Source organism: Biomphalaria glabrata, chromosome 5, assembly GCF_947242115.1.
Source record: "Biomphalaria glabrata chromosome 5, xgBioGlab47.1, whole genome shotgun sequence".
NCBI classification, from domain to species: domain Eukaryota; kingdom Metazoa; phylum Mollusca; class Gastropoda; family Planorbidae; genus Biomphalaria; species Biomphalaria glabrata.
In genome coordinates this window covers 3761099-3785104 of record NC_074715.1, presented here as the reverse complement: position 1 = coordinate 3785104, position 24006 = coordinate 3761099, and the positions used below count along the sequence as shown (strand labels likewise).

The window sequence follows — 24006 nt, the reverse complement described above, 5'->3', positions numbered from 1 at the left end:
CCATCTTATTGTACATTGATCCGTTATGAAACTATGGAAGAAAAATAATGAAATTAAATATCTATATGTATTTGTGTAGGCTTTATAAATTGTTTACACTTTAATTGAGTACACCCGTAGGTAGCTTTTACTTTGTTATTTAGCTGGTGAATTATTGCAATGTGTTTAAGCTTCGAAGTCTACTCTCCCATACCAAAACATAAGAAATGGTACTAACACAGCTTATCTATGCCTTACTTGCACAATCAGGGCCGGCCCTAACATTTGCGGGGCCCTATGTGAAAAAAAATGAGGATTGCGCGCGGACCAGTAAGGGTAGGGATAAGGATAATAAGTGAAAATAAAGATTTTGTATTAGAAAATAAATTCGTACTTGCATTACATTTTTATTAACTGAAAGCTGACGATGCCTTTTTTTATATCAGGCGTAGGATTGGCGTTTACCTTATTGATTGACACCCCAAAGAGACAATTTTGTCTTTTAAAGGACATTTTTTATGAGTTTCAAGAGATTTCCAGGAGCTCTATGAAAACAAGGAGACCACGGGAACCCTATTATAAATTATTATGGTTTAATTTAATAATTTACACCTAGAATTAGCGCCAGGCTTTTGAACCTTCGAGGTCCACTGTGGCAGCATAGGCCTAGGACTGGCCCTGATGATATCCAGCTCGCGGTCAACGAATTTTCATCACGCTTCTGCCTTTTTTTGTTAACCTATAAACCTGGGTAAAATAGAAGTCATGTTCCAAAAGTCACCCAATAAAACCTACTCAGCCTAAAGATCACCGCGCATAGACATCCTTTAAAGTGGTAGATTATTTCACATTATCTGGGAAGCATAGAATCAAATGACGCATTGCTTTAAAGAGAGGTTGATATGTGATCAGGGATAGTCGTGCTTTTGGACGCCTCCAAACGAGAGTGTGGCGAAATAAATCGCTCCGCCTGTCTACAAAAATCAGTGTCAACCAGTGATGCTCTCAACCCCTCTATGTGGATCTGAGACATGAGTACTTTATAGAAAGCAACTAAGACTTCTTGAACGACTTCACCAAAGGCCGCAATACAAACAACGATATTCTTGCAAAATGGTAAGAACTTCGAGTCCGAAGATTAGTGAGAAATGCAGTATTCCCCGTGGCTGCGCAGCCCCAGCTGTGACCTACATAGTTTGCCACATCCAGGGCAAGCATAACAATTGGACGCAGGTGGTCGATTTAGATTTTCTTTTCGCCGTCTGCGTTTGTTCTCGGCAGCAGATTTTCATTTGGTCTCAAATGTGTATCCCGCGGCTTCGTGAGTGACCTCCAGCTGTCTCGTTCGGAGGCCGCATACAACTAGGTGCTCTCTTCTATGTCAGTCAAGAAAGTTGACGCCTAAGCTGGTCTTTCAAGCGTTTCCATGGGGCGCTCTTTTACTTCGACCACCTTTCAGCTCACAAAAAAAAGCCTGCCTTTAGCATACGTTCGTTTCCCATACGGGATACGTGCCCTACCCAGTGCAACTGTCGGACCATAAGAAGTCCCTCTATACTGTCCATACCGGCGTTGGCAAGGACATCGCTGTTTGTAATGCGGTCCTGCCACCGTATGTCCATGATGGAGCGCAAGCATCTTTGGTGAAAGCACTCAAGAAGTCTTAGTTGTTTTCTGTAAAGTGTCCATGTCTCAGAGCCATAATCAATATATTAATTGCAATATTAAATGTCAGAAAGTAACCATTTTAGAAGTTATACTGCAAAGACTTTCTTCCAAGCCTATAATAGCCCAAAAGTTTTACGCAAAAGAAGCAATGTAAAACGTTAAGACTTGAGCTGTGGTTTTCTATAGGCCTACTGTTGGGGGGACTTTCTATTCTAATCGCCATGTACACTTACAATGAGAACTGTCAGAACGAAAAAGCAACTCTTCGGATTGATAGTCTTTACCCGATCGTTCATTTTCGTAATTACAACAATATTCCCAAAATGACTTCGGGCATATATCCTTCCTTATAGATTATTCATACGAGCGAGGCTCGGTCACCTGATATTAACTTAAAAAAGATTTCCCGCGCCCTCCTGTCGATTTACCAGGAGTTCCTGGAAATCTCCCGAAATTACAAAATATACGAAAAAATCCTTAAAATATACGGAAATATATAGACAAAAATTGTCATTTTGGGGTGTCATTCAATATGGAAAACGCCCATCCTAAGCGCTGTAATTGTGTAATCTGGTGAAAGAAGTTTCTCGCGCCTTAAACTAATGAAGAATTACTTGAGGTCAACAATTCTCAAAGATAGTTTGAAACATTTGATAATTCTTGCTATTGAGCGTGATCTATGTTTGAAATAGAATTATCATGATATACTGTATGACTTTTATACACGCAAAGCTCGTAAATTAATTCTGTACGTAGTAAAGAATGAATAAAATGCATAGACGAATTTACTTTATAATACAAACTCTTAAATTTCACTTATATTCCCTACCCAAACTTGGCCCCGCGAAATCCATGTCGCATAGGGCCCCACAATGCTTAAGTCCGGCCCTGCTATTTAGTGACGGGTGAATATACATAGTAGATTACTTCTTCTCTTTCCATGACTTCTTGGTCACAATGGTTAAGGCCGGCGCTGCTATTTAGTGTTTGTAAAATGTTTCTTTGTAAAATGTTTTACAAGTTTCGGATGTTCCTTCAGAGTTGAAGATAGTTTACTTCTTAGTCCAAACCTCCCGAAGGACGAAGGGGGATGGCAGCGGATAGGGTTTGACAGTCCAGCGCGCAGCCTTCCGTAGCGACGTGTGAATGCCCACTTGTTCTCCCCCCCCCCTCTTGTTTTTTTCGTGGGATTACTATCCGCAGAAATAATAGAGTCATCTTTCCTTTACTTCTTGCTCATCCAAACTCTTGAGCGAAGAACAGAATTATACATATAGATCTATATTGTTTCGCTGTCGAAAAAGAAAAGTACTAATAATAATTTAGTTTATAGAGAGCTGTTAACAAACAAAATGTAGGCTCAATTCGCTATTATAACATTACTTACATTACACACATAAACACGAAAGTATAAGTGACAAACTTAGCTAAAGATGTTTTAAACAGATAGATCTTAATGTTCTTCTTGAATGTAGTGTAGCATGTTGTCTGTGAAATCTTTTGGGAGTGAGTTCCAAACCTTTGGTTCGTGTACTAAGAAACGTGATGCTGTTCTGGGTTGTAATCTTAATTATTTCTGTCTTGTCTTCGTTCATCTTGAGTTTATTCTCAACCATCCAATCGCTCACCCTTGTAACGGTACCACTGATTTTCTGTGCCACATGCGACACCTCGTATAACTGTGAGTCATCGGCAAAAAAGTGGTATAAGATGCCGGTCGGCCGTATGACACCGCTGTGTGGGAATGCATACATCATGAACAATACTGGGTCTAGAACTGACCCTTGGGGTACTCCGTACTTCAAGAGTAAGCTTGTTAATTCTGTCCCGTTAACAACGACACTTTGGGTGCGTTCAGTCAGGTAGGATCCAAGACATTTTAGTACGATTCCTGCTAAACCAAAAGTGGTAGAGAATCTGGCCACCATAATTTCATAGTCTAGCGTATCAAAGGTTGCGGACAAGTCCAGCATTTAAAGAATTGATATGTGGCCTTTGTCGGAATTGTGAAGTAAGTAGTTTAGTACTCTGACCACTGCTGTCTCTGTGCTACGGCACTTCCTATATGCAGATTTAAATTATTCCAAGAGACGGTAACGGCTTGACTCTCTACTACTGGTCTCTAAAATGCCGACTGATCTTTTCGGATTACTCCGATGCTAAACTTACTCAGAAGGGTTGAGTGATACTGTCACTCTTTTGTTTGTATAATATAATTATAAATATTTAAAAAAAAAAAATTTAAACAAGTTTTAAATAAATTCTTAATTTTTTTTTCACAGAATTTTGTAATGTTGAACAGTATGCCAATACTTGTCAATATGCTTGTCGTTGTAGTGGTACATGTCAAGCAGATGGAAATTGTAATGGAGCCGCTTGTAAAGAAGGATGGTTTGGTCTAGCTTGTCAGTACAGTAAGTTTTTTTTTTTTTTCAGTTTTTAATTTTTGTTTGTTTCAAGCTTTAAGTAAAGAACCATATAACATATATACCAATAATTTGTTAAGAAAAAATATTTACAAAGGTAATTTCGGAAAGACCAATGACAAAGGATAATAAGCGATGGAGTAAAGACTATGAAGACAATATGAAGAGTTGCTTTTATGTTTTGTTAGTTCTAAATATCACTGTACTGGACGATTAGAAGAAAAAACTATGTAATTGTAAAAAAAAGTCTTTACAGTGTAACTTCTAAAATCATTAGGTTTAAGCATTTAATATTGCACTAAGTACATTCATTGTGGCTTTAATACTAAACACCAAGTGATACACAATGTCTAGATTATAATGTAAAACATTGACTACGTAACAATAGCGCGCTTTACTTTATTAGAATTAAAAACATTGTCTTAGTATTCTAGAGAGGGTTTCATTAACTCCATATTTCGACAAAAAAGTCAGAGCAGTAAGGTCTAAATTTAAATTAAGATATATATATATTTTGTAATAATAAAACTAAATATTACACTGCATAATAGGACAATGTTAATTATTCCAAGCTTATATAGTTACGTTTTTTTAAAATATTACCCACTTGAAAAAAATTTAACTTTTATGTAGCATTGATTGTATTATACTTACAATAAGATATTCTTTGTGTAACGTGTACCTGAGTGAGAATCGCTTGGCTACTTATACAGTGGGCTCCAGTTAAAATAGTGACTTGTTAGTCATTTGCTTTGAAAAGAATACTTGAAAGATTAACGGAAACGTCAATATGCACATTTTAAAACCATAAAGCATACCCTTAATATAATATTACATAAAAAAAAAACTAAACTCAATAAGCGACTTGAAAATTAGACATTGAATACATCAGACTCTTAATAGCACATTCTCAGACAGATTTCAAACTATAATACAATGAGAACTCTCTTGGCAAGGGGAAAATTCTACATCCAAATATCAAAACATACACATAATCACAATGTTAACACAGAAAGCCATCAGTTAGAATTCCTCTAGAACAGTGTTTTCCAAACTTGTGACCTATGTATAACCCCTTAAACATTTTTGTAATGCTGAGTATCCCTCACCCCCCCCCCACTTCTCTATGTACTTGCATTTATGTGCTGAGATGACAGAGCTTATACTTTAGTTCTCTGGTTTTTAATTTAAAGCTGAGATGCATTTCCACGTCCTATAGTCCGTTCCTTTTTTTTTTTTTACAATTACAAATGCTGAAAAAGCAACTTAACATGAAGTTTGAGAAGACAAGATGTATTTCACTACTTATTTCTGTTAAAACTGGATACACATGTCGCAGATACAAGAGAGTTAAAAGGCATGGCGATCCTAACCTTTTTTAGACCACAAAAAATGAAACGTTAATTTTGAGGCATAGAGAACTAATTATCTTATACAATTTGTATTTGTACTTTGAAAACTGAAAATCTTTTACAATTAATTGCTCAATTGGTGGAATTTAATTGTTTGTGAAACAAAATGAAATCTTTTTTTTCTAACCTCGAAAAACATACCTACTTATTACCCGATCTATGTAATATTTATTTTCTAGATGTATATTAACTCCGATTATTGGTTAGTTTGTACAAATATAAAATCAAATAATATTGAAAAATTGAAATAAAACTTACTACTAATTTAATTTAATTTAATAACAGGATATAATATATTAACATAGCTAATTAGGTACAAAACGTACCCCATTCAAAGTCTTCCAGTAACCCTTTTTGGGAAACACTACTCTAGAAGCTATTTATTTTTTGTTTTTACTGCCATTAAACTAATGTTTTATGAATCACAGAGCCTAAAAACAGTCTTTAAATATGTACATTATAATAATAAAATAATGTAAAATATTTAAAATTAAAAAACAAGAAAAAAAAAAGAAAAAAATGTAATATTGAATAATATAATTAAATAAAAAATATGGCACATAACACGGTCGCTTAGATAATCATAAGGAAATAAGATGAATTTGCTATGAGATGCCCAACCTGTGACCACAGCTTTGTATCAAGGATTGGTCTCTTTAGTAACACAAGAATTAACAAAAGAAGTCACAAAGCAATTGATATATTTCCAGAAACGTAAAATATAATAAAATATTTATATATATATATATATATATATATATATATATATATATATATATATAATTATTTCAGAGGATATTGGAATCGATGGATTTATAACATCAAGTGCCGCTTTTTTACTATCTAATTCAAGAAATAAATATTGCCGGAGCTCTAATGGTCTAAATTATGTGGCATTGACATGGAGAGAAGATATTGCTTTTACCTGGTTAAGAATCAAAACATTTAATAGAGGTAAGTGAGGATACTGCATTAGCTTTAATGTTTTTATTTTGTCAAGATTATGTTCAAAGTAAAGTCTTTATATATTTTTTTATTAAACCCATTTTCTCTCTCTCTTTTTTTCGCTCTCTTTCTCTCAACTTAATGGTGTATGTATGCATAGGTGCCCGCACGGGGTTGCCTATGTGACTTTTATTATGATATGAAACTAATTACGCTGAAGGATCATTTGAGATAATGCCGCCCTGATAAAAAGATACAAGTTTGAAAAACTTTCAAACTCTCAAAGATAAAGTTCAGAATAGACCTAAAAAATCTCTCTTCAACATCATTTTGAGACGATGATGGTTTGTGAGCGTCTTACAATATCTCTTCACTTATAGCCAAATATGGAAAACACTAAAGACAGGCCATGCACTTGCACCCCCCTGGATTCGGAGCAGCCAAAATCTAGCCATATTTCGCACCATCAGATCAATTAAAATCTAATTAGCAACTGTACAAGTAAAGCTACCACTGGTGGCTATAGTAAAGTTGTAGTAGACTAGTAGACTGAGCTTATCAGGAATTGATAGCTGACCCCTCTGAAATTTGAGTAACCAAATTTTAGCTATTTTTTTACACCTTCAAATCAATTAACTTCTGCTAGAAAGCAACTTTCCATGTAGTGCGTCCATTTAAATAAAGTAAATAAAAATAAGCTATAATTGTAATAAACTAGAATAGGCTTATCAGTAGTATTGTCAGACCACGAGCGCTTTATTATTTTAAAGCCTCCATGCACTAAGGCTCCGTACTGGATTAATCCCTTACAGCACGATTCAGGTATCTGGCAGTGTTCAGTAGGGTCTGTCTCCGTACAAGACAATCACATGCAGATGCACCAGTTCTATGTTTCAATTCTAGTCGTATCTTCGATTGTGTTTCTGAGCACCCTTCATTCGTAGAAGATATATTCTACTGTCTCATCTTCTGCGTGGCAGTGTTGACATCTGGGATAGGGGTTCTCTCGGATCCTAGCAAAGTAGGCTCCTATCGGACAGTGTCCAGCGCGGAATCGTGCCAAGATTGCTTGATCCTTTCTGTCTAGCTGCCACCATTCATCTTTTCTGTTTGGGTGTTTGAGAACTTTCCAGACTTCCCGTCCCGTGCTACAATGGTCCCAACAGTTGTACCATTTAGATCAGTGGTTCAAACCTCTGCTGCCTGGCAGCTATACCCAAACATGGAGACCCTTAGATGGTTTAAAGCACGCAGCTCTACACTCTGAGAGAATTTGTGACTCCGGTGATCCCAAACTGTAAATGTCGTTTGCAAAAAATTACATAAGCGTAAGAAGCTTTTAATGTTAAAACTCCTACCACTGATGCGCTCCTGAACTGGCATTGCTGCTTTTATAAACTCGTTTAATAATATCAGATGTAGGTTTATGTAAATTAATTTGCTTTTAAAACTACTTCAAAGACTGGTAAAATCAATGTTTTATCTATAGTGCTTTCTGTAGTGTTTTCCATATTTGGATATAAGTAAAGAGATATTGTAAGACGCTCACAAACTAGAGCTTGCAGGCAGGAAAGTGAGTCTGTAAAGAGGATTACATTGGCTGATGCACTGAATAGATGTGTTTAAGCGTCTGATTTGTTAATGGCGATTGTATTCGAGAAGAATTCATTGGATTTGTCCTTGTTGTAAAGAGAAACTCAGTGCCTTTGTCTAACGTCATTGTCAGTGAATACATTAAGTACAGTCTAGAAATGAACAAACTACTTAGCCAAGGTATCGATGGCTGTCCCGTGATGGGTAACGTTCAGAACTGTTGTAAGACAAGTATTCGTGAAAACTTTCCAAAAGCAGACCTTGTCCGTTACGCGTCCCACAGACTTAAATTGTTGTCAATTATTCATCCGTTCTTGAATCAGTTTCCGTGATGTTGCAGTATGTCCAACTAAGCATAATTTGTCGCTCAACCGCATAAAAGCAGTCACATTAATGACATAATCAAAAACCAACTTGACCACGCAGAGGAACACTTTATAAAGATGCAGTAGGCAGGAAAATATGCCAAACAGAGTAGGTTTAAGCACATTTCCCTGCTTGATAATTTTACAGACCTCAAAAGGGGCTGATTAGGCTCCATCGAATGTAACTGTACATTTTTTTTAAAAGCACTTAATAAATTTAAGTAGTTTATGGGGACATCCTTTTTTAATTAGATGTTTGAAAATGCCTTTTCTACTGACCATGTCAGTTAGATCAACTAAAAACGATATAAAGTTTTTTTTTCTCTCTCACTCGGAATCTTTTTTTCAGTAACTGTAGAGAGGATATCATTTCTATGGTGGATCTACCACTTCTAAATCCACATTGAGACTCTGGGTAGACTCTAGAAGCTATCTTTTTTCTGCCTGGATAGTGCCGAAGATTACTCCGATTTCCTTTGTTCCTATATATTGTGACAATATTAGCGCTACACGTGTCCTGTGGGACATGATTAGCTTCCCAGCAAGTCATGAAATGATAATAGAGTTTAGGGAGAAGGAGTGTTTAGTTCACCTTAACTACTTTCGTTGGAATTCCATCACTCCTTGTATTTTCTCTATTTTTCATGCAATCTATAACTTTTTTTTTTAGATCACCAGGATTCGGTAGCTCTGGTAGACATTCCAATACTGAGAGATCTGGTAGAGAATCCAAGGCAGCATCGTCTTCCGTATTGTTTCTGTATTATGTCGCATAAACATCGAGGTAGTGTTGTGTCCAATCGTTCTAGCCGCTTGGTTTGATCCGTAATGTTTTTTCCGGATTTTGATAGAGGAGGGGGGAGGGGCTGCCTTAGACACTGTTGCACCTAGGGCCACTTTTTTGCAATCAAACAGAGCTTTACTAGTTCCCAAGCAAAGACTTTCTTGACTTCTGTTGCAGGTATCCCTCCAAAAGTTGTTAGCACACTGTTTCGCCATTTGTTTTGCCTCTTTATTAGCAGTTTTCAACATTCTAAATATTTTGCGCTAGAGTTTGCCATGTGAGTGAGGTTAGCAGATCCCTTTTTTTCGATGCAAGGCTTCATGTGTCTTAGATTCGCCTCAAATTAGTCGAAATTTTTGTCCTTTTGAGGACCAAAGGCGATAAGTGATGAGCTGTAGATTTCATCTCTTAATTTCTCCCATCTGATAGAGATGCTTTCTTCGTCACTTATCTAAAAATTGAACTGTTCAAGAGCTCTTCCAGTGGTATCATATTGTCACCACATCCTCAAATAGTTTTAGTCTGCTATCTTAAGAGATTTTTCAGGGTTTGGCTCTCGGAAAGAGAGATTTAGGGGTTTGAAAAGGACCAATAAGGTTGACTACCAAATGTTTTAAATCATTCCAGTGCCCCCAATGCTGATGTTCTTTCACAACAGTCAGTACATTTAAATTCGTAAAATGCAACAATTTACTATATCAAGCCAACTGATTGGCAAATAGAAGTTAGTTAAGACTATTTAGGATGCATCAGATATTGACAAAAAAAATATTAATTTATCATGGTATCTTATCATTAGATTTCTTGTTGAGTGTGAGAAGATCTACGAGAAATGACAATTCACACCCCTCAGACTAGTTTATATATCGCTATTTGAATTTTCAGTTTCAAATAAATCCGTATGTTTTTCTTATTGTCCTCGTAGAAAAATGACAGAAAATTGCATATTCTCAATGTCGACATCTTACAAATTCTATGACCTTGAACAAATAAACATGGCGTTATGAAAATTATTTAAAGTATCGGTTTTCGTTCTAAGGTTTACATGTGCTTGTAACTCGTCCGGGAGAAACTGTTAGAGATGTATGTTGTGTAGTATTTAGTGTATTGAAGTCATTCAATATGGATATGGTTTTCGACTCTATAATGTTGTTATGTTTATATGGTAATCGTATGCATGCGATCCTAAGAAACAGAAACATTTTCATTTAAGTCTCTTATGCACTTGTGCAGTATAATTCCTATTTGAACTTTGGTGAATATAACTGTTTTGGATTTAAAAGTGTAATGGTTACCTCCTTTTATTTCATTAGTCTCATTTTTCTGTTTATATGCAACTGCTTGTTTTTTCATTAAAATACACACTTTTTTGACTAGCTAAAGCTAAAGAAGAAAAGTAATATAGAACATTCACGTGAATACTTATATTTTCGATATTATAGTTTAAAGATATTGTTTGATAATGCCATGCATTTTCTATATTCGTACATATTTATCATTCTTAAGATTTTTTTAATGCACTATTTTATTCTTTGATTTTATTATTCACCGAATCTAATGTAATATTCATTTTTCAGTTACTTTTACAAATGTCAGCCTCAGTTTTGCTTACGATACAGACATATATTCGCTATGTAAGAATACTACAGTATTTATTCTTGATGAAACCACCTTAGACATTAAATGTGAGGTTCAGAATCCTATAAGAGCATTAAAGCTAGAAGGTGACATTGTTGACAAAATGTGCTCTATTTATATCAGTGGAGGTAGGTATAAAAAAAATTCTGACTTTTACTTTTCTCGTTTACATTTGATTTCATAAAGTAAGCCTAAAATATTAATTATTTATAAATCATTTTCCTCTATATTGTTTATAAAAATATACTTATGTGATGTAGTCTAACATTTTTTTACGGGCACCTTTTCTACGCTTCATTTCCTGCATGACGTATGTCAAACTAGAAAATGTGCTAATTAAGAAATTGCGATAAAATTACACTAACCCGTTTGAGTTAGACGAGATATTACCATAAACAAAAAGCTAAGATCTATCGAGCTGTCGTCCTCCCCACATTGCTCTATACCCAAGAAACGTGGACAATATATAAAAGACATGCAAAAAAAAAAAAAAAAAAAAGAACCACTTCCACATGATCTGTCTCAGAAAATACTTAATGTTGTTAGGTGTTTTCCACGCTGTGTAATGCAGATAAGTCAAAAGGAGGTAACACTCAGATAACGAAACCCAATAATGTCGAAAGGCCAACAGTAGAAGTTTGTCGACGCTGATGGCGAATGTCGATTAAGTTTAATAATAAAAAAGGGAACCGTCGATTGTCGTCTAGGTAAATCTCTACGTTTAATCACTAAATCCGCCAAAAGTAGTTTGTTTAAAAAGGTTTCCATTTCACTATTCTTTCTCAAAACCTATTCTAGTTTTTCCTAGTCGCTTCATTGTAGCTAAGTACACTATATACAAAGTTTATAATAAATCTTTAATATTGCCTCAGCAACCCACTAAAGAAAAAATAAAGTCAATTTTTTACATATCGTGTAAGTGAAAGGCCAAACTATATGGGGAAACATAAATAGACAAAACAACTTTAGTCTTTAGGCTTCAACTTCTCCTCCCGATCTTTATTGTGTGTCCAAAGTCAAATTCGTCCAAGCACACTCATCATTTAAGTTTCTTAGCTCAAGTTTCATCGGACTGTAATGTTCAATGTAATGTCCCAAAGGTGACCATAGACATAGTATTTTAGAGTCCACACATTGTTTGTGTCTAATTATACCTTGTCTATTTCTGTCCCAGTGGTTACACCGTTTTTCCATCACTTGTCAGAACAAACATCTGGCCAAGCACAACAAATTAACATTTATTACTACTCTTTCTCCCACTATCACCTAACATTTTTCGGGCATCAATATGTGTATTGCATTTACTCTCTCCACATACTTGTTCCTAAGTGACTTAACTCTTTTCTGATGTATGATCATAAACACATAAAAGTATGCGAAATTATATTACTTACTCGAAATATCTTTCCTTGGTTCAAATACACTAAGACAACGTTACGCATTATTCATACCCTATCTAGTCGAACAAGAATCTCAACAACCTGAGCCAAAACAACTATAGCCTCAAACAACAAAATTACAAAATTAACTGTATTCGCAAAGTTATTTGTAATGTACTTTACACCATATTCCCTGTCTAGATATGATAGTAGACGAAACTAATGATAACGAATAAAATAATTGAAACAGCATCTATTTACAATGTACATATTTATGTACATTCTACAGTCGTATAGCGTTATTTCATACTGGCTATCTGCACGACCCATGCATCTGCTCTCTCCAACTAGAGTTTACAATTACATCTCTTCTTACTCGACCATCTTCCCCTGTATGATTTGTGGCTATCATTCCTAACGAATATTGGCTAGCGCCTTCTATCAGAAATAGCAATCCTCTGTTCAAACCATTCTGCCCTACTCCAACACTCTCTAGCGATATGCATATGTTTATTGCAGTTAAAATAAATTATGTCTTTAATAGGTTCGTTTCGCCTCTTGTTGTTAAACCTCATTTGCCAACTTTTCACCTGTTTGTCAGTAGGGGTTCTGACGCCTACTTCATTCACTAGTAGAATATAACCTCGGCATGGCTTCACCCTCACATTACCCCGTATACAAAGGTGATCTAATAAATGCTTTGCAACCCTGAAATCGCATCACTCTGCCGTCTGCAAATCTAAATATTTTTAAAAAGCAATTATAATCTCTAGCTGTAACTAACCATCGTCTAACCATGAGAGTACTGCTAGCTGTGACACGAATCACATTCACTTGTCTATTATTTACTATTCCTGGATAAAGTTGTGCGCGAAATTAATTTCTTCTTCTGGTTTACTTTCATCGCTAGTGCGTTCCCTGATATAAAGGCTATTTGCAAAATTCATCCTCTCTGGACTGTTCACCCTCTCTTGTCTACGATTTCTTTGGTAGTTTCCCCTGTCACAATTGAAATTATTATCCTGTGTGTCCCTATTCTCTGTTCTTTTGCCTTTAGATCCCCTACACCGATTAGCAAAAGGTCCCGTTTTCCAGACAATACAACAGGTTAATTCGCTAGAGTTTTTATTCCCCGCTTTAGTTCTATCATTTCTCCTAACAGAGCTTTCTCTACCATTGTTTTCGTTTTCCCAAGATTATCCTTTTTTCTATCATCACTTTCCCTATCCCTAACGTTATTTCCTTTAACATAACCTACCAGATCAATGATTTTCTCCTGGTCTTTATCCGAAAGTGGATTATTCGGATGGGCGTTTCTGAAATTCTACAGTCTCTTTGGTTACCTTAGGGTTTCTATCCTTTATAAAGGAATGTAGATGAGGGTTGCATTTATTGATGTTATATATTAGGATAACTTTTTTTTAGAGTTTCATAAATGTTCTCTACGTTCTCGAACCATCAACCATTTACAGAATAAGTCATTTTCTAGATTGATGGTCGATAGCGGATCTACCTGGCGTATTTTTTAAATATTTCTTACGAAATGTTGAAGTGTTGTGTCCGTAGGCATTTAACAGTTCTTTCTTTAGTATTTGATAGCTAGTCTGCATGGAGTGGTCGTGGTTTTAGCAGATCGTAACAGCTTGTCCATGCACGAAATCCAACAAGATTTCGGACCACTTATTTTCTCGGACGTTAAACTTTGCCACAGCTTAAACTCGAGCCGTTTAAGCTCGTACATTTTTTTTCATAGTTATAATGTTTTCTTTGGTGTAATGCACAAATTGTAAGACAAATTTCCTCACGGACAATAAAGATTCTACTTCGGTTTTTCGTGTTGGCGCAATTGTTGCAGTAACCTTCAGTGGACACACTTGCACCAGCCTCTGTCATCATCTGCTCTATTTGTATTTTTACTTTCCTCTCATTCTCTCTGACCTTTTCCCTCTCTAAACAGTCTGCCTCTTCTTTAGGCTTTCTCTAAATATTCTCCCGTTCTAGACGCTCTGCCTCTTTTCTTTCCTTTTCTTTGGCTCTTTCCACTTCTCTAACTTTCTCTCTCTCTCTCTCCAGGCACTCTGCTTCTCTAATTTGCTCTTTCTCTAAGCGTCCTGCTTCTTCTTTGATCCTTCCTTGTTCCATAGTCATCATCTGCTGAACATAAGCGGTCATTTCCTAGCCACGTAATTCTAGTTCGTCTTGGCCTCTATTATTATCTTTTTCCTACACTTTTATAGGTAGTGACCTGAAGCAGTTGACATATTGGTTTACTTTTATGCTAAGTTGTCCTTACTGTTGACTAAATTATGGTACCTCTTGTATCAACATATAAAATAACTTCTTAAATATTTTCCATAACTAGAAGCATTTTTAAGCTCAACCCTGCTCTACAACTTCCAATTATTTCTACATCAATATTTATTCTATTATTTATTGTCGATCTGCACCTAGATCTATGTCATTGGCGTCTAGATCAACGGCCTATCTCTTAATAAATCTAGAATAGTTTTGAAAATAAACACAATATTATTGGTACAAACATGTACCATCTGACATGACTGAATTACGCTGTGCGACACACGCACACTTGATTGACCAAGTGTTGCTCAATATAGATCAACGTGTCTATTTACAACCCTAACCCAAACTACTAAACGTAAACTCAATCTTTATGGCCACATGACAAGGTTCTCTAGGCTCGCAAGGACATTTTTTCAGGGAACAGTAACAGGAAAGGAGAAAGACGGTTGACAGATCTTGTGTTGTGCTTTACCAATGTGGTCAACGTTCTTTTTCAGAAAATGCTTCTTGTATTGCATTTTTTGTTATTCTTGAAAGAATGTTTTCTTTCTTTGCCGCTTCTCCTCATCGATGTGATATTTTAGTTAAACATACCGGAATGTCATTAAAAAGGCTATCAACAACTCGCTAAAGCGCTCATCATGCTGCTGTTAGAGCCGTGAAAGAAAGATTTGATGAATGTATTACAGCTATTGAAGCTCCTTGCCCTCGTTCTGGAAATATAAACACCCGAGGCGCAGGTCAAGGACTATTGCCAGCAGTCTGTGATTTGACATTTCTTTGTTTCCTTTTCTTTTGGGCTGATGTACTAGAAGAGGTCAATGATACACAAGAGTACCTTCAAACTAAAGGATTAACTATTGATAAGGTAGTGGCCAAGCTACAGGCGCTTACACTTTTTTTTCTATGAAAAGCGTGGCACGTTAGCTCAAAATGCGATTGAGATGGCTCTTCTTAAATCAAATCAGCATGATATTTTAATAGTAAGACAAATTAGAAATTTAAACAAATGCCAGGAGAGCAAGTGCAAGATGTCGGACTCACTATACAGGAAGAAAACTAGAGATCATTGCTTGAGTGCATTGATCTTATTTATGCTGAGCTTCAACTCAGACTGGAAGCGATCAATGAGATAACACATATATTTGAAACTATTTAGCCGAAATGTCTAATTTCAGCAAATGACAAAGAGTTGTTGAAGTCCGTTTCAAATTGGTAGCAACATTTGATAATTTATCACAAGACGATATTTTAACAGAAATACCAAGACTGAGAAGACATTTATAGGCAAAAAGTAAATGTTGAAGAAGCTAAAAACTGGGCAGTTCTTGATTTTTTTAAATTTTATATACTTTGGGAGTTCAAAGAATCTCTTCCAACCCTTGTACATAGCCTTCAACTGTTTCTTACCATATGCATGTCAGTGGCTTCACGTGAAAGAAGCTTTTTAAAACTGAATTTGATTAAAAACTATTTAAGATCGAAAATCGGGCAGACACGAATCGAAAGGAAAGAGACAAATGGAGGAACTGAAGTCTGTTATGTGCGTAAAGAGTTTGTTCCTAACATTCCTGCAACGAGTACCTCAATGAGTCGGGCAGACCCAGACAACGTTGGGTCTGCGTCTAAGCCTGTTGTTGTGGACATTCAAGACCTATCTGCCGGTGCTCACGAGAGAAATTCGAAGCTTGACAACTTCATCCAGATGTTTACTTACGGCAATTCAAACAGAGAATGTAGATGCCAAGAAAACCACCACAAGGACATGTGTATTTCTGCCATCGTCATCGATATTGGCATAGACGGAATGTTTATTCAGGCAAATCTGAGCTGACAAGAGGAAGACCTCTGCAACTCGAACTTGAAAAGGTCTATCGCCTGGACGTAAGACTGTTAGATGATGGACTTTGTTTGCAACGTGGCTTCATGTGGACCAGCAGCTCCCTTGAGAGGCGTCTGTTGGGAAGGTCTTTCAAAACAGCGTGTCCGATCAACGGCTATGTTGACGAAATTAGTGCTCTACTCACTCTTTCTTTGTGTCAAACGATCACGTCATCGTCTCAAGAACAGACTGCAGAGAACAGTGCAGATGACTTCGTGTGAAACACGCTCCCTGCCACCTGTGGTTCCCACCGATCGACCTTCACCTAAACTGTCGAACCTCCACCGCAATGTTTCTTTTCGGGACGAAAAGCGCTAAGAAGTGGGCAATAGTATAACTCCGCCATGCGCACCGTCATTCAAGATAGTGCAGAAGGCGCGCAATGCCAGAAACTAGACAGAAAAAAGATGTTGACATTAGAAGAGAACGATTTCCGCCCAAATCTAGAGCCGAGATGAAGATGCTGTGCTCAAGGCAGATGTCCTATGTTTTTGTCATGTGTCAGTGTAAATAAACATTTATATCTCGTTGAATTGCCTCCTATAAGTTATTACACTATATATTATCATTGTAAGGTTGAATGCGGATCATGTTTACATTACAAAGTATGTTATTATTTATTTATTATTCCGTTTACCAAAATAATTTATTATTACATTTTTCTGCATTCAAAATGTTTTATTTTGTGTTTTACTCTTAGGCAGGAACATTGCTCTTTATGGAAATACTATGGAATCTTCCAGCTTAGGTCCCTATAAAGCATATTTTGCTGTTGATGGTCTAGTAATGAATAGTTGTTTATATGGTGGTTGTAGTCATACAAATGATGACAAGCCCTTTTGGTCTGTCCAATTTGATCAAGATTATAACATTAATAAATTTGTTATATATAACAGAAGTAAGTCAATATTTTTTTTATGTTATATGACTAAATAATAGTCCTTACCAATAGAAATTAAAAAAAATGTAATTGAAAATTGTTTATTTATAATTAACTTAGTTGTCTTGTTTACGTTTGATAAACTTTTGAGGCCACTCATGTCTAAAACTGAAAGTTATTTTTATGACTATAAGAGTGTTAGCCTCTAATCAAAAGAAATAGTTTACTATATGTAGATCTAGATCTGTCAATGAAATAAAAGTAAGTTATAGATCTAGATCTATTTTTAAAATAAGTATTCTTATTTAATAGTAAAGTCAAAACTATTAGAGAGTGAAATATGAATCCTTGAACTCTCAGTGATTTTAACATAACGTTAAATAGAGTTTATTTAATTAATACTATTAGTCAAATTCGACGTTTATTTTTATCTAGCGCTACAAGTTCATGACCTCATGACGCGTTGCCTTGCTAAATATCGTAGGTGACAACAACTAGATAAAAATAACATTTCAATTTTCTCTAATTTTCAATATAGAATATACAATTCAATAACTAAATTGGATTTCTTATTGACCTACATAGAACACACAAAGAAGTGATTTTTTTTCTCTGATGTTACGATTTTCTAACACTATACTTCTTATTTCACGAACAGTGCCCCACCAAAATCAAAAAGACCTTACTACTTAAGATTACGCCGGGTTGATTAGAAAAAGTAATGAAGTAGCGAAAATTGTAAACTTTTACAAAAATTGTGCCGAATAATTTAGAAAGAAAAGCGGCTTAATTAACAGTGGATTCCAAATGGATTGCTTTGCATTGAAAGATGTTCCATCCTGGAAACAAAAGCCTGCAGTTTTTTTGGCTAATACTTCTTTCTTTGATAATCAACGATAAAGAGATACTTGATGAAATTAATTAGGCCCTTTAGGTCAAAAGTGTCTTCTTCAGAAAATATTGGAATTAAAAAAATAATTATTGATCTTAAATGGGTTAAATTTTGCCTTTCTATCCAACTAATTCTACCAAAAACAAAACAAAAAATGCTTGGTTTTTTAAGACTATTCATTCCAGCGAACTCCAATTGGACCTGTAAAAAAATAGTATAAAGATGGAAACACTAATAGAACATTTAATCGTGAAGTATGATTTGAAATCGAAAAATTCTAGAGAACTGAAGATAAATATATGACACCATCTTGCAAAACAACTAAACCTTACAAATAATTGGTGCGTTATTGAGGAAAAGGATGTAATAAGAAGATTGGAGGAATACTATTCTGAGTTGTACAACGTGATATCTCAGAAGACACGATGTCCTGCTTACTATTTTAAATAAAAGCAAACTAAAACTCTATGGCCGTATTACAAGGTCTGCGGGAATTGCAAAATACATTCCTTCGGTGAACAGTACTAACTCACAAACAAACTCTGCACGCTATCCAGAAGAAATGAAGAAATAAATTGTAAATAAAATAAATGAGAAATGGACGAGCTCCCATCCAAATCACAAGAAAGATGACGCTTACTATAAGCTATCCCGACAAGACCAACGTCTAATATTTCGACTTAGGACCGGACACAACAGAATGCGACAACACATTTACCGAAAGCTCAAAATTGGAACCAATGAAATCTGCCCATGTGGAGTATCACCAGAAAATGCGAACAAGTCCTCCAAAACTGACCAAGAGGCCCGTATAAAACATTGGCCCCAAAACACCCGAATAGAAAGAAAACTATATGGAGAGCTCCCTGATTTGGAAACCACTGCGCAGTTCATCTCATGTATTGGTCTAGTCATATGAACACTCCAACATAACAATGAGAACGAAGAAAAAGAAGAAAGAAGAAGTGAAAAGTACCATGAACAAGAAAAACTAAGCGATGGGAAGACTACATAATAAATGAATGGGCCAGTCATAAAAAAGTGGTTCTATCTAACTCAAAAGACACAAAGAAATGGAGAAACACGGTTGACAAATCCTGTGTATGCCCCAGCGGTCCAAAAGGCCAAGGAATAAGTGAAGATGAAGGTGATTGTAACATAAAATGTTTAGAAAGCAATCATTGCTTTATGATTTATGTTCAAGTCCCATGTGTCCCTCTTTCACTCCTTAAATATAAGTTACCTAGCCTTACAAATAAATTTAGCCTTTGCTATAGATAGATGTTCTGCTTAGTGCATGCGTGACACATGTAAACATTTCTTTCCACCTAGATCCACGAATTTCTATTTATTTCATAGAGTTGTGCAATTTCTTTCTACGGTGTTCGTTGTAACGCTTTATTCGAGCATAGTTCAGAGATACATACATACCTGTGCCTTACTTTGTGCTTTTTTGTTTTCAGAGGATGGCGTGCAAAATCGGCTAAAAGGTTTCAATCTGTCTGTACATATAAACAACACCTTTGTACACTACTACACAGAGAAGTCAGGAACAGCCTTTAAATATGTCTACTCTGTATTGTATGTAATAAAGAATTATATTTCTGGAGCAAAAATTACGCAGACAAATATATATAACAGTGAAACAATACCATATGTATCGTTAAATGAGTTTGAAGCATATGGAGGTAATTATTATTAGTTTGGTATTGGACATTGAATTACTTAATTAATAAAACGCTAATTTTCTTATGCTACTAGACAGACATTACCGCTTGCCCACGGGTCTTAACTTGTGTATTGCTGATGTAGTCAATGATTTAGTGCATTAGAAACAATTAAAGAAAATAATAATGTTATAAGTAAAGAGAATGCATAAATTCATGAATAAAAAAATATTATGAATGGAGCTAAAAATAGCTAATTGACCTGAGTACACTGGATATTAAGAATAGAGTTGCACTCAAATGCTTTAGAAAAACAAATTTGAATGTTAATTTGATTAAAATATGAAATGAATTGACTATAATTAGTTTGTTCATGTGTTAAAATATTAAACTATCTTTGCGAAGAAAAGTTCTATCATCTAAGAGTTGAATTAAAGTTTTAGACCTAGAAATAGAGAGATGTTTAACCTATTGTGTACTGCCTAATAAAAGAATGTACTTGAGGAATTCTAAATTCGTAGATATACTGAACGAATTTATGTAAAAATGCCTTTAAAACACAAATTTAAAGGTTAATTTCATTAAATAGCAGAAGAAATTACCTTACCTAACTCAAAAAATATAGAATCAACATTTTGTAAAATTAATACCACCTCAACATCCCTAATAATAGGCAGCATTTACAGACCACCAAATTCTAGTTTAGAATACATGCAGGAACTATGTAATCAGATTACTACACTTAAAGAGACAAATAAAAATGCAGTTTTTTGGATTATGGGTGATTTCAACCTACCTGATATAAATTGGAAAACACTAACCATAGATAAACACCAAAACCTTAAGGACATAAATGAGCTATTCATAGAAACTTTACACAACCTAAGTTTAGATCAAATCATTAAAAAGCCAACTAGATTAAACAACACATTAGATCTCTTCTTAACCAACAGACCTGGATTAGTAGTTGATTATGATATTATCCCTGGTCTATCAGACCATGAGATCATAAAAATACACAGTCAGATAAAAGCAGTAGCCAATACAAAACCCAAAAGAAAAATCTTACTCTGGAATAAATGTAACCTAACACAACTACACCAAGCTGCATTAAACTTTCAACAAACATTCTTATTAGAAAAAGACATTAACCAACCAGTCGATGACCTCTGGAATTTTATTAAAAACCATCTTAAAAGCAATATAGAAAATCATATACCAACTAAATACACATCAAACAAAATAAATAAATGCTGGTTTAATAATAAACTAAAGAAGCTTTGTAAACAGAAGGAAAACCTATATAGAAAATTTAAAGAAACTAATGCAGAAAGAGTTTACAAAAAGTATATAAAAATTAAACACTTAACCCAAAAAGTAAGCAGACAGCTGCAGAGTGAATACATAAACAATGTAACATCTAAAGATAACAACAAAAACCTATGGTCATACATTAAGTCTAAGAAAATGGAAACAACAGACGTAGTGCCATTAAAAGATGAACATAACATAATACATAATGATAATGAAACTAAAGCAAACATCCTAAACAAATACTTTGCATCAGCATTCTCAGCCCCAGGAGACAAAGACATATTACTGAATTTGAACCAAGTAGACAACATAGAAGATATAGTAGTACAAGAAAATGGAATTCAAAAACTATTAGCCAACACCAAACCAAATAAAGCTTCTGGACCTGATGGTATTCCAGCTAGAGTACTCAAAGAACTAAGTAATGAGCTAGCCCCAATGTTCAAAATACTCTTTCAGGCTTCACTTAACCAGGGCAGAGTACCAAAGGACTGGAAAGAAGCTAATGTCATCCCCCTATTTAAAAAAGGAGAAAAATCTGACACAGGAAACTACAGACCAGTATCACTTACCAGCATCACATGTAAAATCCTAGAACACATAATATGTAGCAACATCATAAACCACTTAGACAAACATAATGTCCTCACACCATACCAACATGGCTTTAGGAAATATAGATCATGTGAAACACAACTAATAGGACTAATTGATGATTTTTCAAAAGGTTTAGATAATAGTGAACAAATAGATGCTATCTTACTAGATTTTTCTAAGGCTTTTGACAAAGTTCACCACCATAGTTTGCTTAAAAAATTAAAATATTTCGGCATTAATGGTCCACTGAATCAGTGGATTAAGGACTTTCTGATAGGAAGAGAACAAACTGTAATAATAAATGGCTCTAAATCAACACCGATAACAGTAAACTCAGGTGTACCTCAAGGAACAGTCTTGGGTCCACTACTATTTTTAATATACATAAATGATTTACCAAATTGCATTACTTCAGGAACAAAAGTCAGATTATTTGCAGACGATTGCATAATATATAGAACAATAAAAACAACACAAGACACAGAAATTTTACAAAGAGAATTAGATGAATTACAGAAATGGGAATCAAATTGGAGCATGTCTTTCCACCCTGAAAAATGTCAGTTGTTAAGAGTAACAAAAAAAACTAAAACAAATTAATTCCACTTATCTTATTCATGGCAAACCAGTAACACAAACTAAAAACGCAAAATACCTAGGTGTTATAATAAATGAAAAACTGTCATGGAATCCACATATTGATGAAACTACAAAAAAATCAAACAAAGCATTATGATTTATTAAAAGAAATTTCTATAAATCAAATAAGAACATAAAACTAAAATGTTATTTAACCTTGGTTAGGCCAATAATAGAATATGCATCCTCTGTTTGGGACCCCTCAACTCAAGAAAACATTAAGAAACTAGAACAGACACAAAATAGAGCAGTGCGATTCATAACAAACGAATATTCACATTTGACTAGAGTAACACCTTTAGTAAAATCACTAAATTTAGAAAGCCTTTAGGACAGAAGGCTCAAAAGTAAAGTAGCAATCATTCATAAAACACTGAATCTTCAAATACAAAAACAAAATTTAATAAAATACTCTGAAAGACACAAAGATAAAGGCACATTCCTCTTCCCATATGCTAGGACAAATTTGTACAAATACTCCTTCTTCCCTAGTGCTATTAGAGCATGGATTGGGTTGCCTGAACTAGCCAGGAAAACCAGTGACTTGGCAGAATTTAAGTCATTGGTTAATATGCATGACTAAATGCATGACGCGTAGGACGTAATCATCTTCTTTTTTGAAGTAACGTCTGTATTATATAAGAAGAAGAAGATAAATAATGAAATCAATAGACTATATTTTGTATTGTCATGTGTCAAAGTAAAAACTATCTGCGCAAAGTGTACTTCTTCAAATTAGATCTAGGTCTAAATCATTTCGATCTTTTCTCATGTGAACATTGTAATCAAAGCCTAGATCTATAAAATACTATAGCTTGAATAGAGTTGGTCAACTTTTTTGCTTTTGAGGGTCTTAATTTTGTTTTAGGGTTACAATACATACACTACGGTCTAAGTTAGTACCCAAATGAACATTTCTGCCAAAAATGAAATCATGCATTTGCTTTACTTATAACATTATTATTTTCTTGAATAGTTTCATATGCACTATATCAGTGACCACATCAGCAATACGCACGTTAAGACCCGCGGGCAGCGGGTAATATCTGTCTCGTATATATATATATATATATATATATATATATATATATATATATATATATATATATACATGGGCGTAGCCAGGGAGGGGTTCTTGGGGTTCAAACCCCCCCGAAATGAAATCCCCCCCCCTTGGGGGGGGGGGAGTCGGAATTTATTGACTGATTTTTTGCTTTGATTTTGTTTATTTTAGGTGTGATTTTAATACTAAACCATCACTTGCCCTGGCACAACCAAAGGGGTTTTGAGTTTAAAACCCCCTACCAGGGGGGTTCGAGTTTAAAAACCCCTACCAGGGGTTTTGAGTTTTAAACCCCCTACCTGGGGTTTTTGCAGTTAACTCCCCCTCTTCTATAAAACAAAAAAAAAAAAATGCAAACGAAAATCCCCTAATTCCAAGAGCACAGTTAAGGAAGATTTTGATTTTAAAACCCCGTCTAAAATTTACGATAAACCCCCTCTTTAATATAAAAAAAAGCTAATTACGCACTCAAAATGTTATGAGCTTAGCTAAATGGGTTTTGACTCAGTTTTAAGTTTAAACCCCACTTCAGTGGGGTTTGAAGATAAAAAATACCTCTGTTTTTAATAATAAAAAAAAGCA

General features: G+C 35.0%; 1 protein-coding gene across 1 annotated transcript in view; it reads left to right on the top strand.

The window, feature by feature from the left end:
- LOC106059782 (receptor-type tyrosine-protein phosphatase T-like) overlaps positions 1-24006 on the top strand; it is an 80079-nt gene that overhangs the window by 4724 nt on the left and 51349 nt on the right. The window contains exons 2-6 of the mRNA XM_056029044.1: positions 3930-4061; positions 6278-6439; positions 10750-10938; positions 17073-17270; positions 19608-19832. Coding sequence (XP_055885019.1) covers positions 3930-4061; positions 6278-6439; positions 10750-10938; positions 17073-17270; positions 19608-19832 — 906 coding nt within the window. The remainder of the gene's footprint in view (positions 1-3929; positions 4062-6277; positions 6440-10749; positions 10939-17072; positions 17271-19607; positions 19833-24006) is intronic.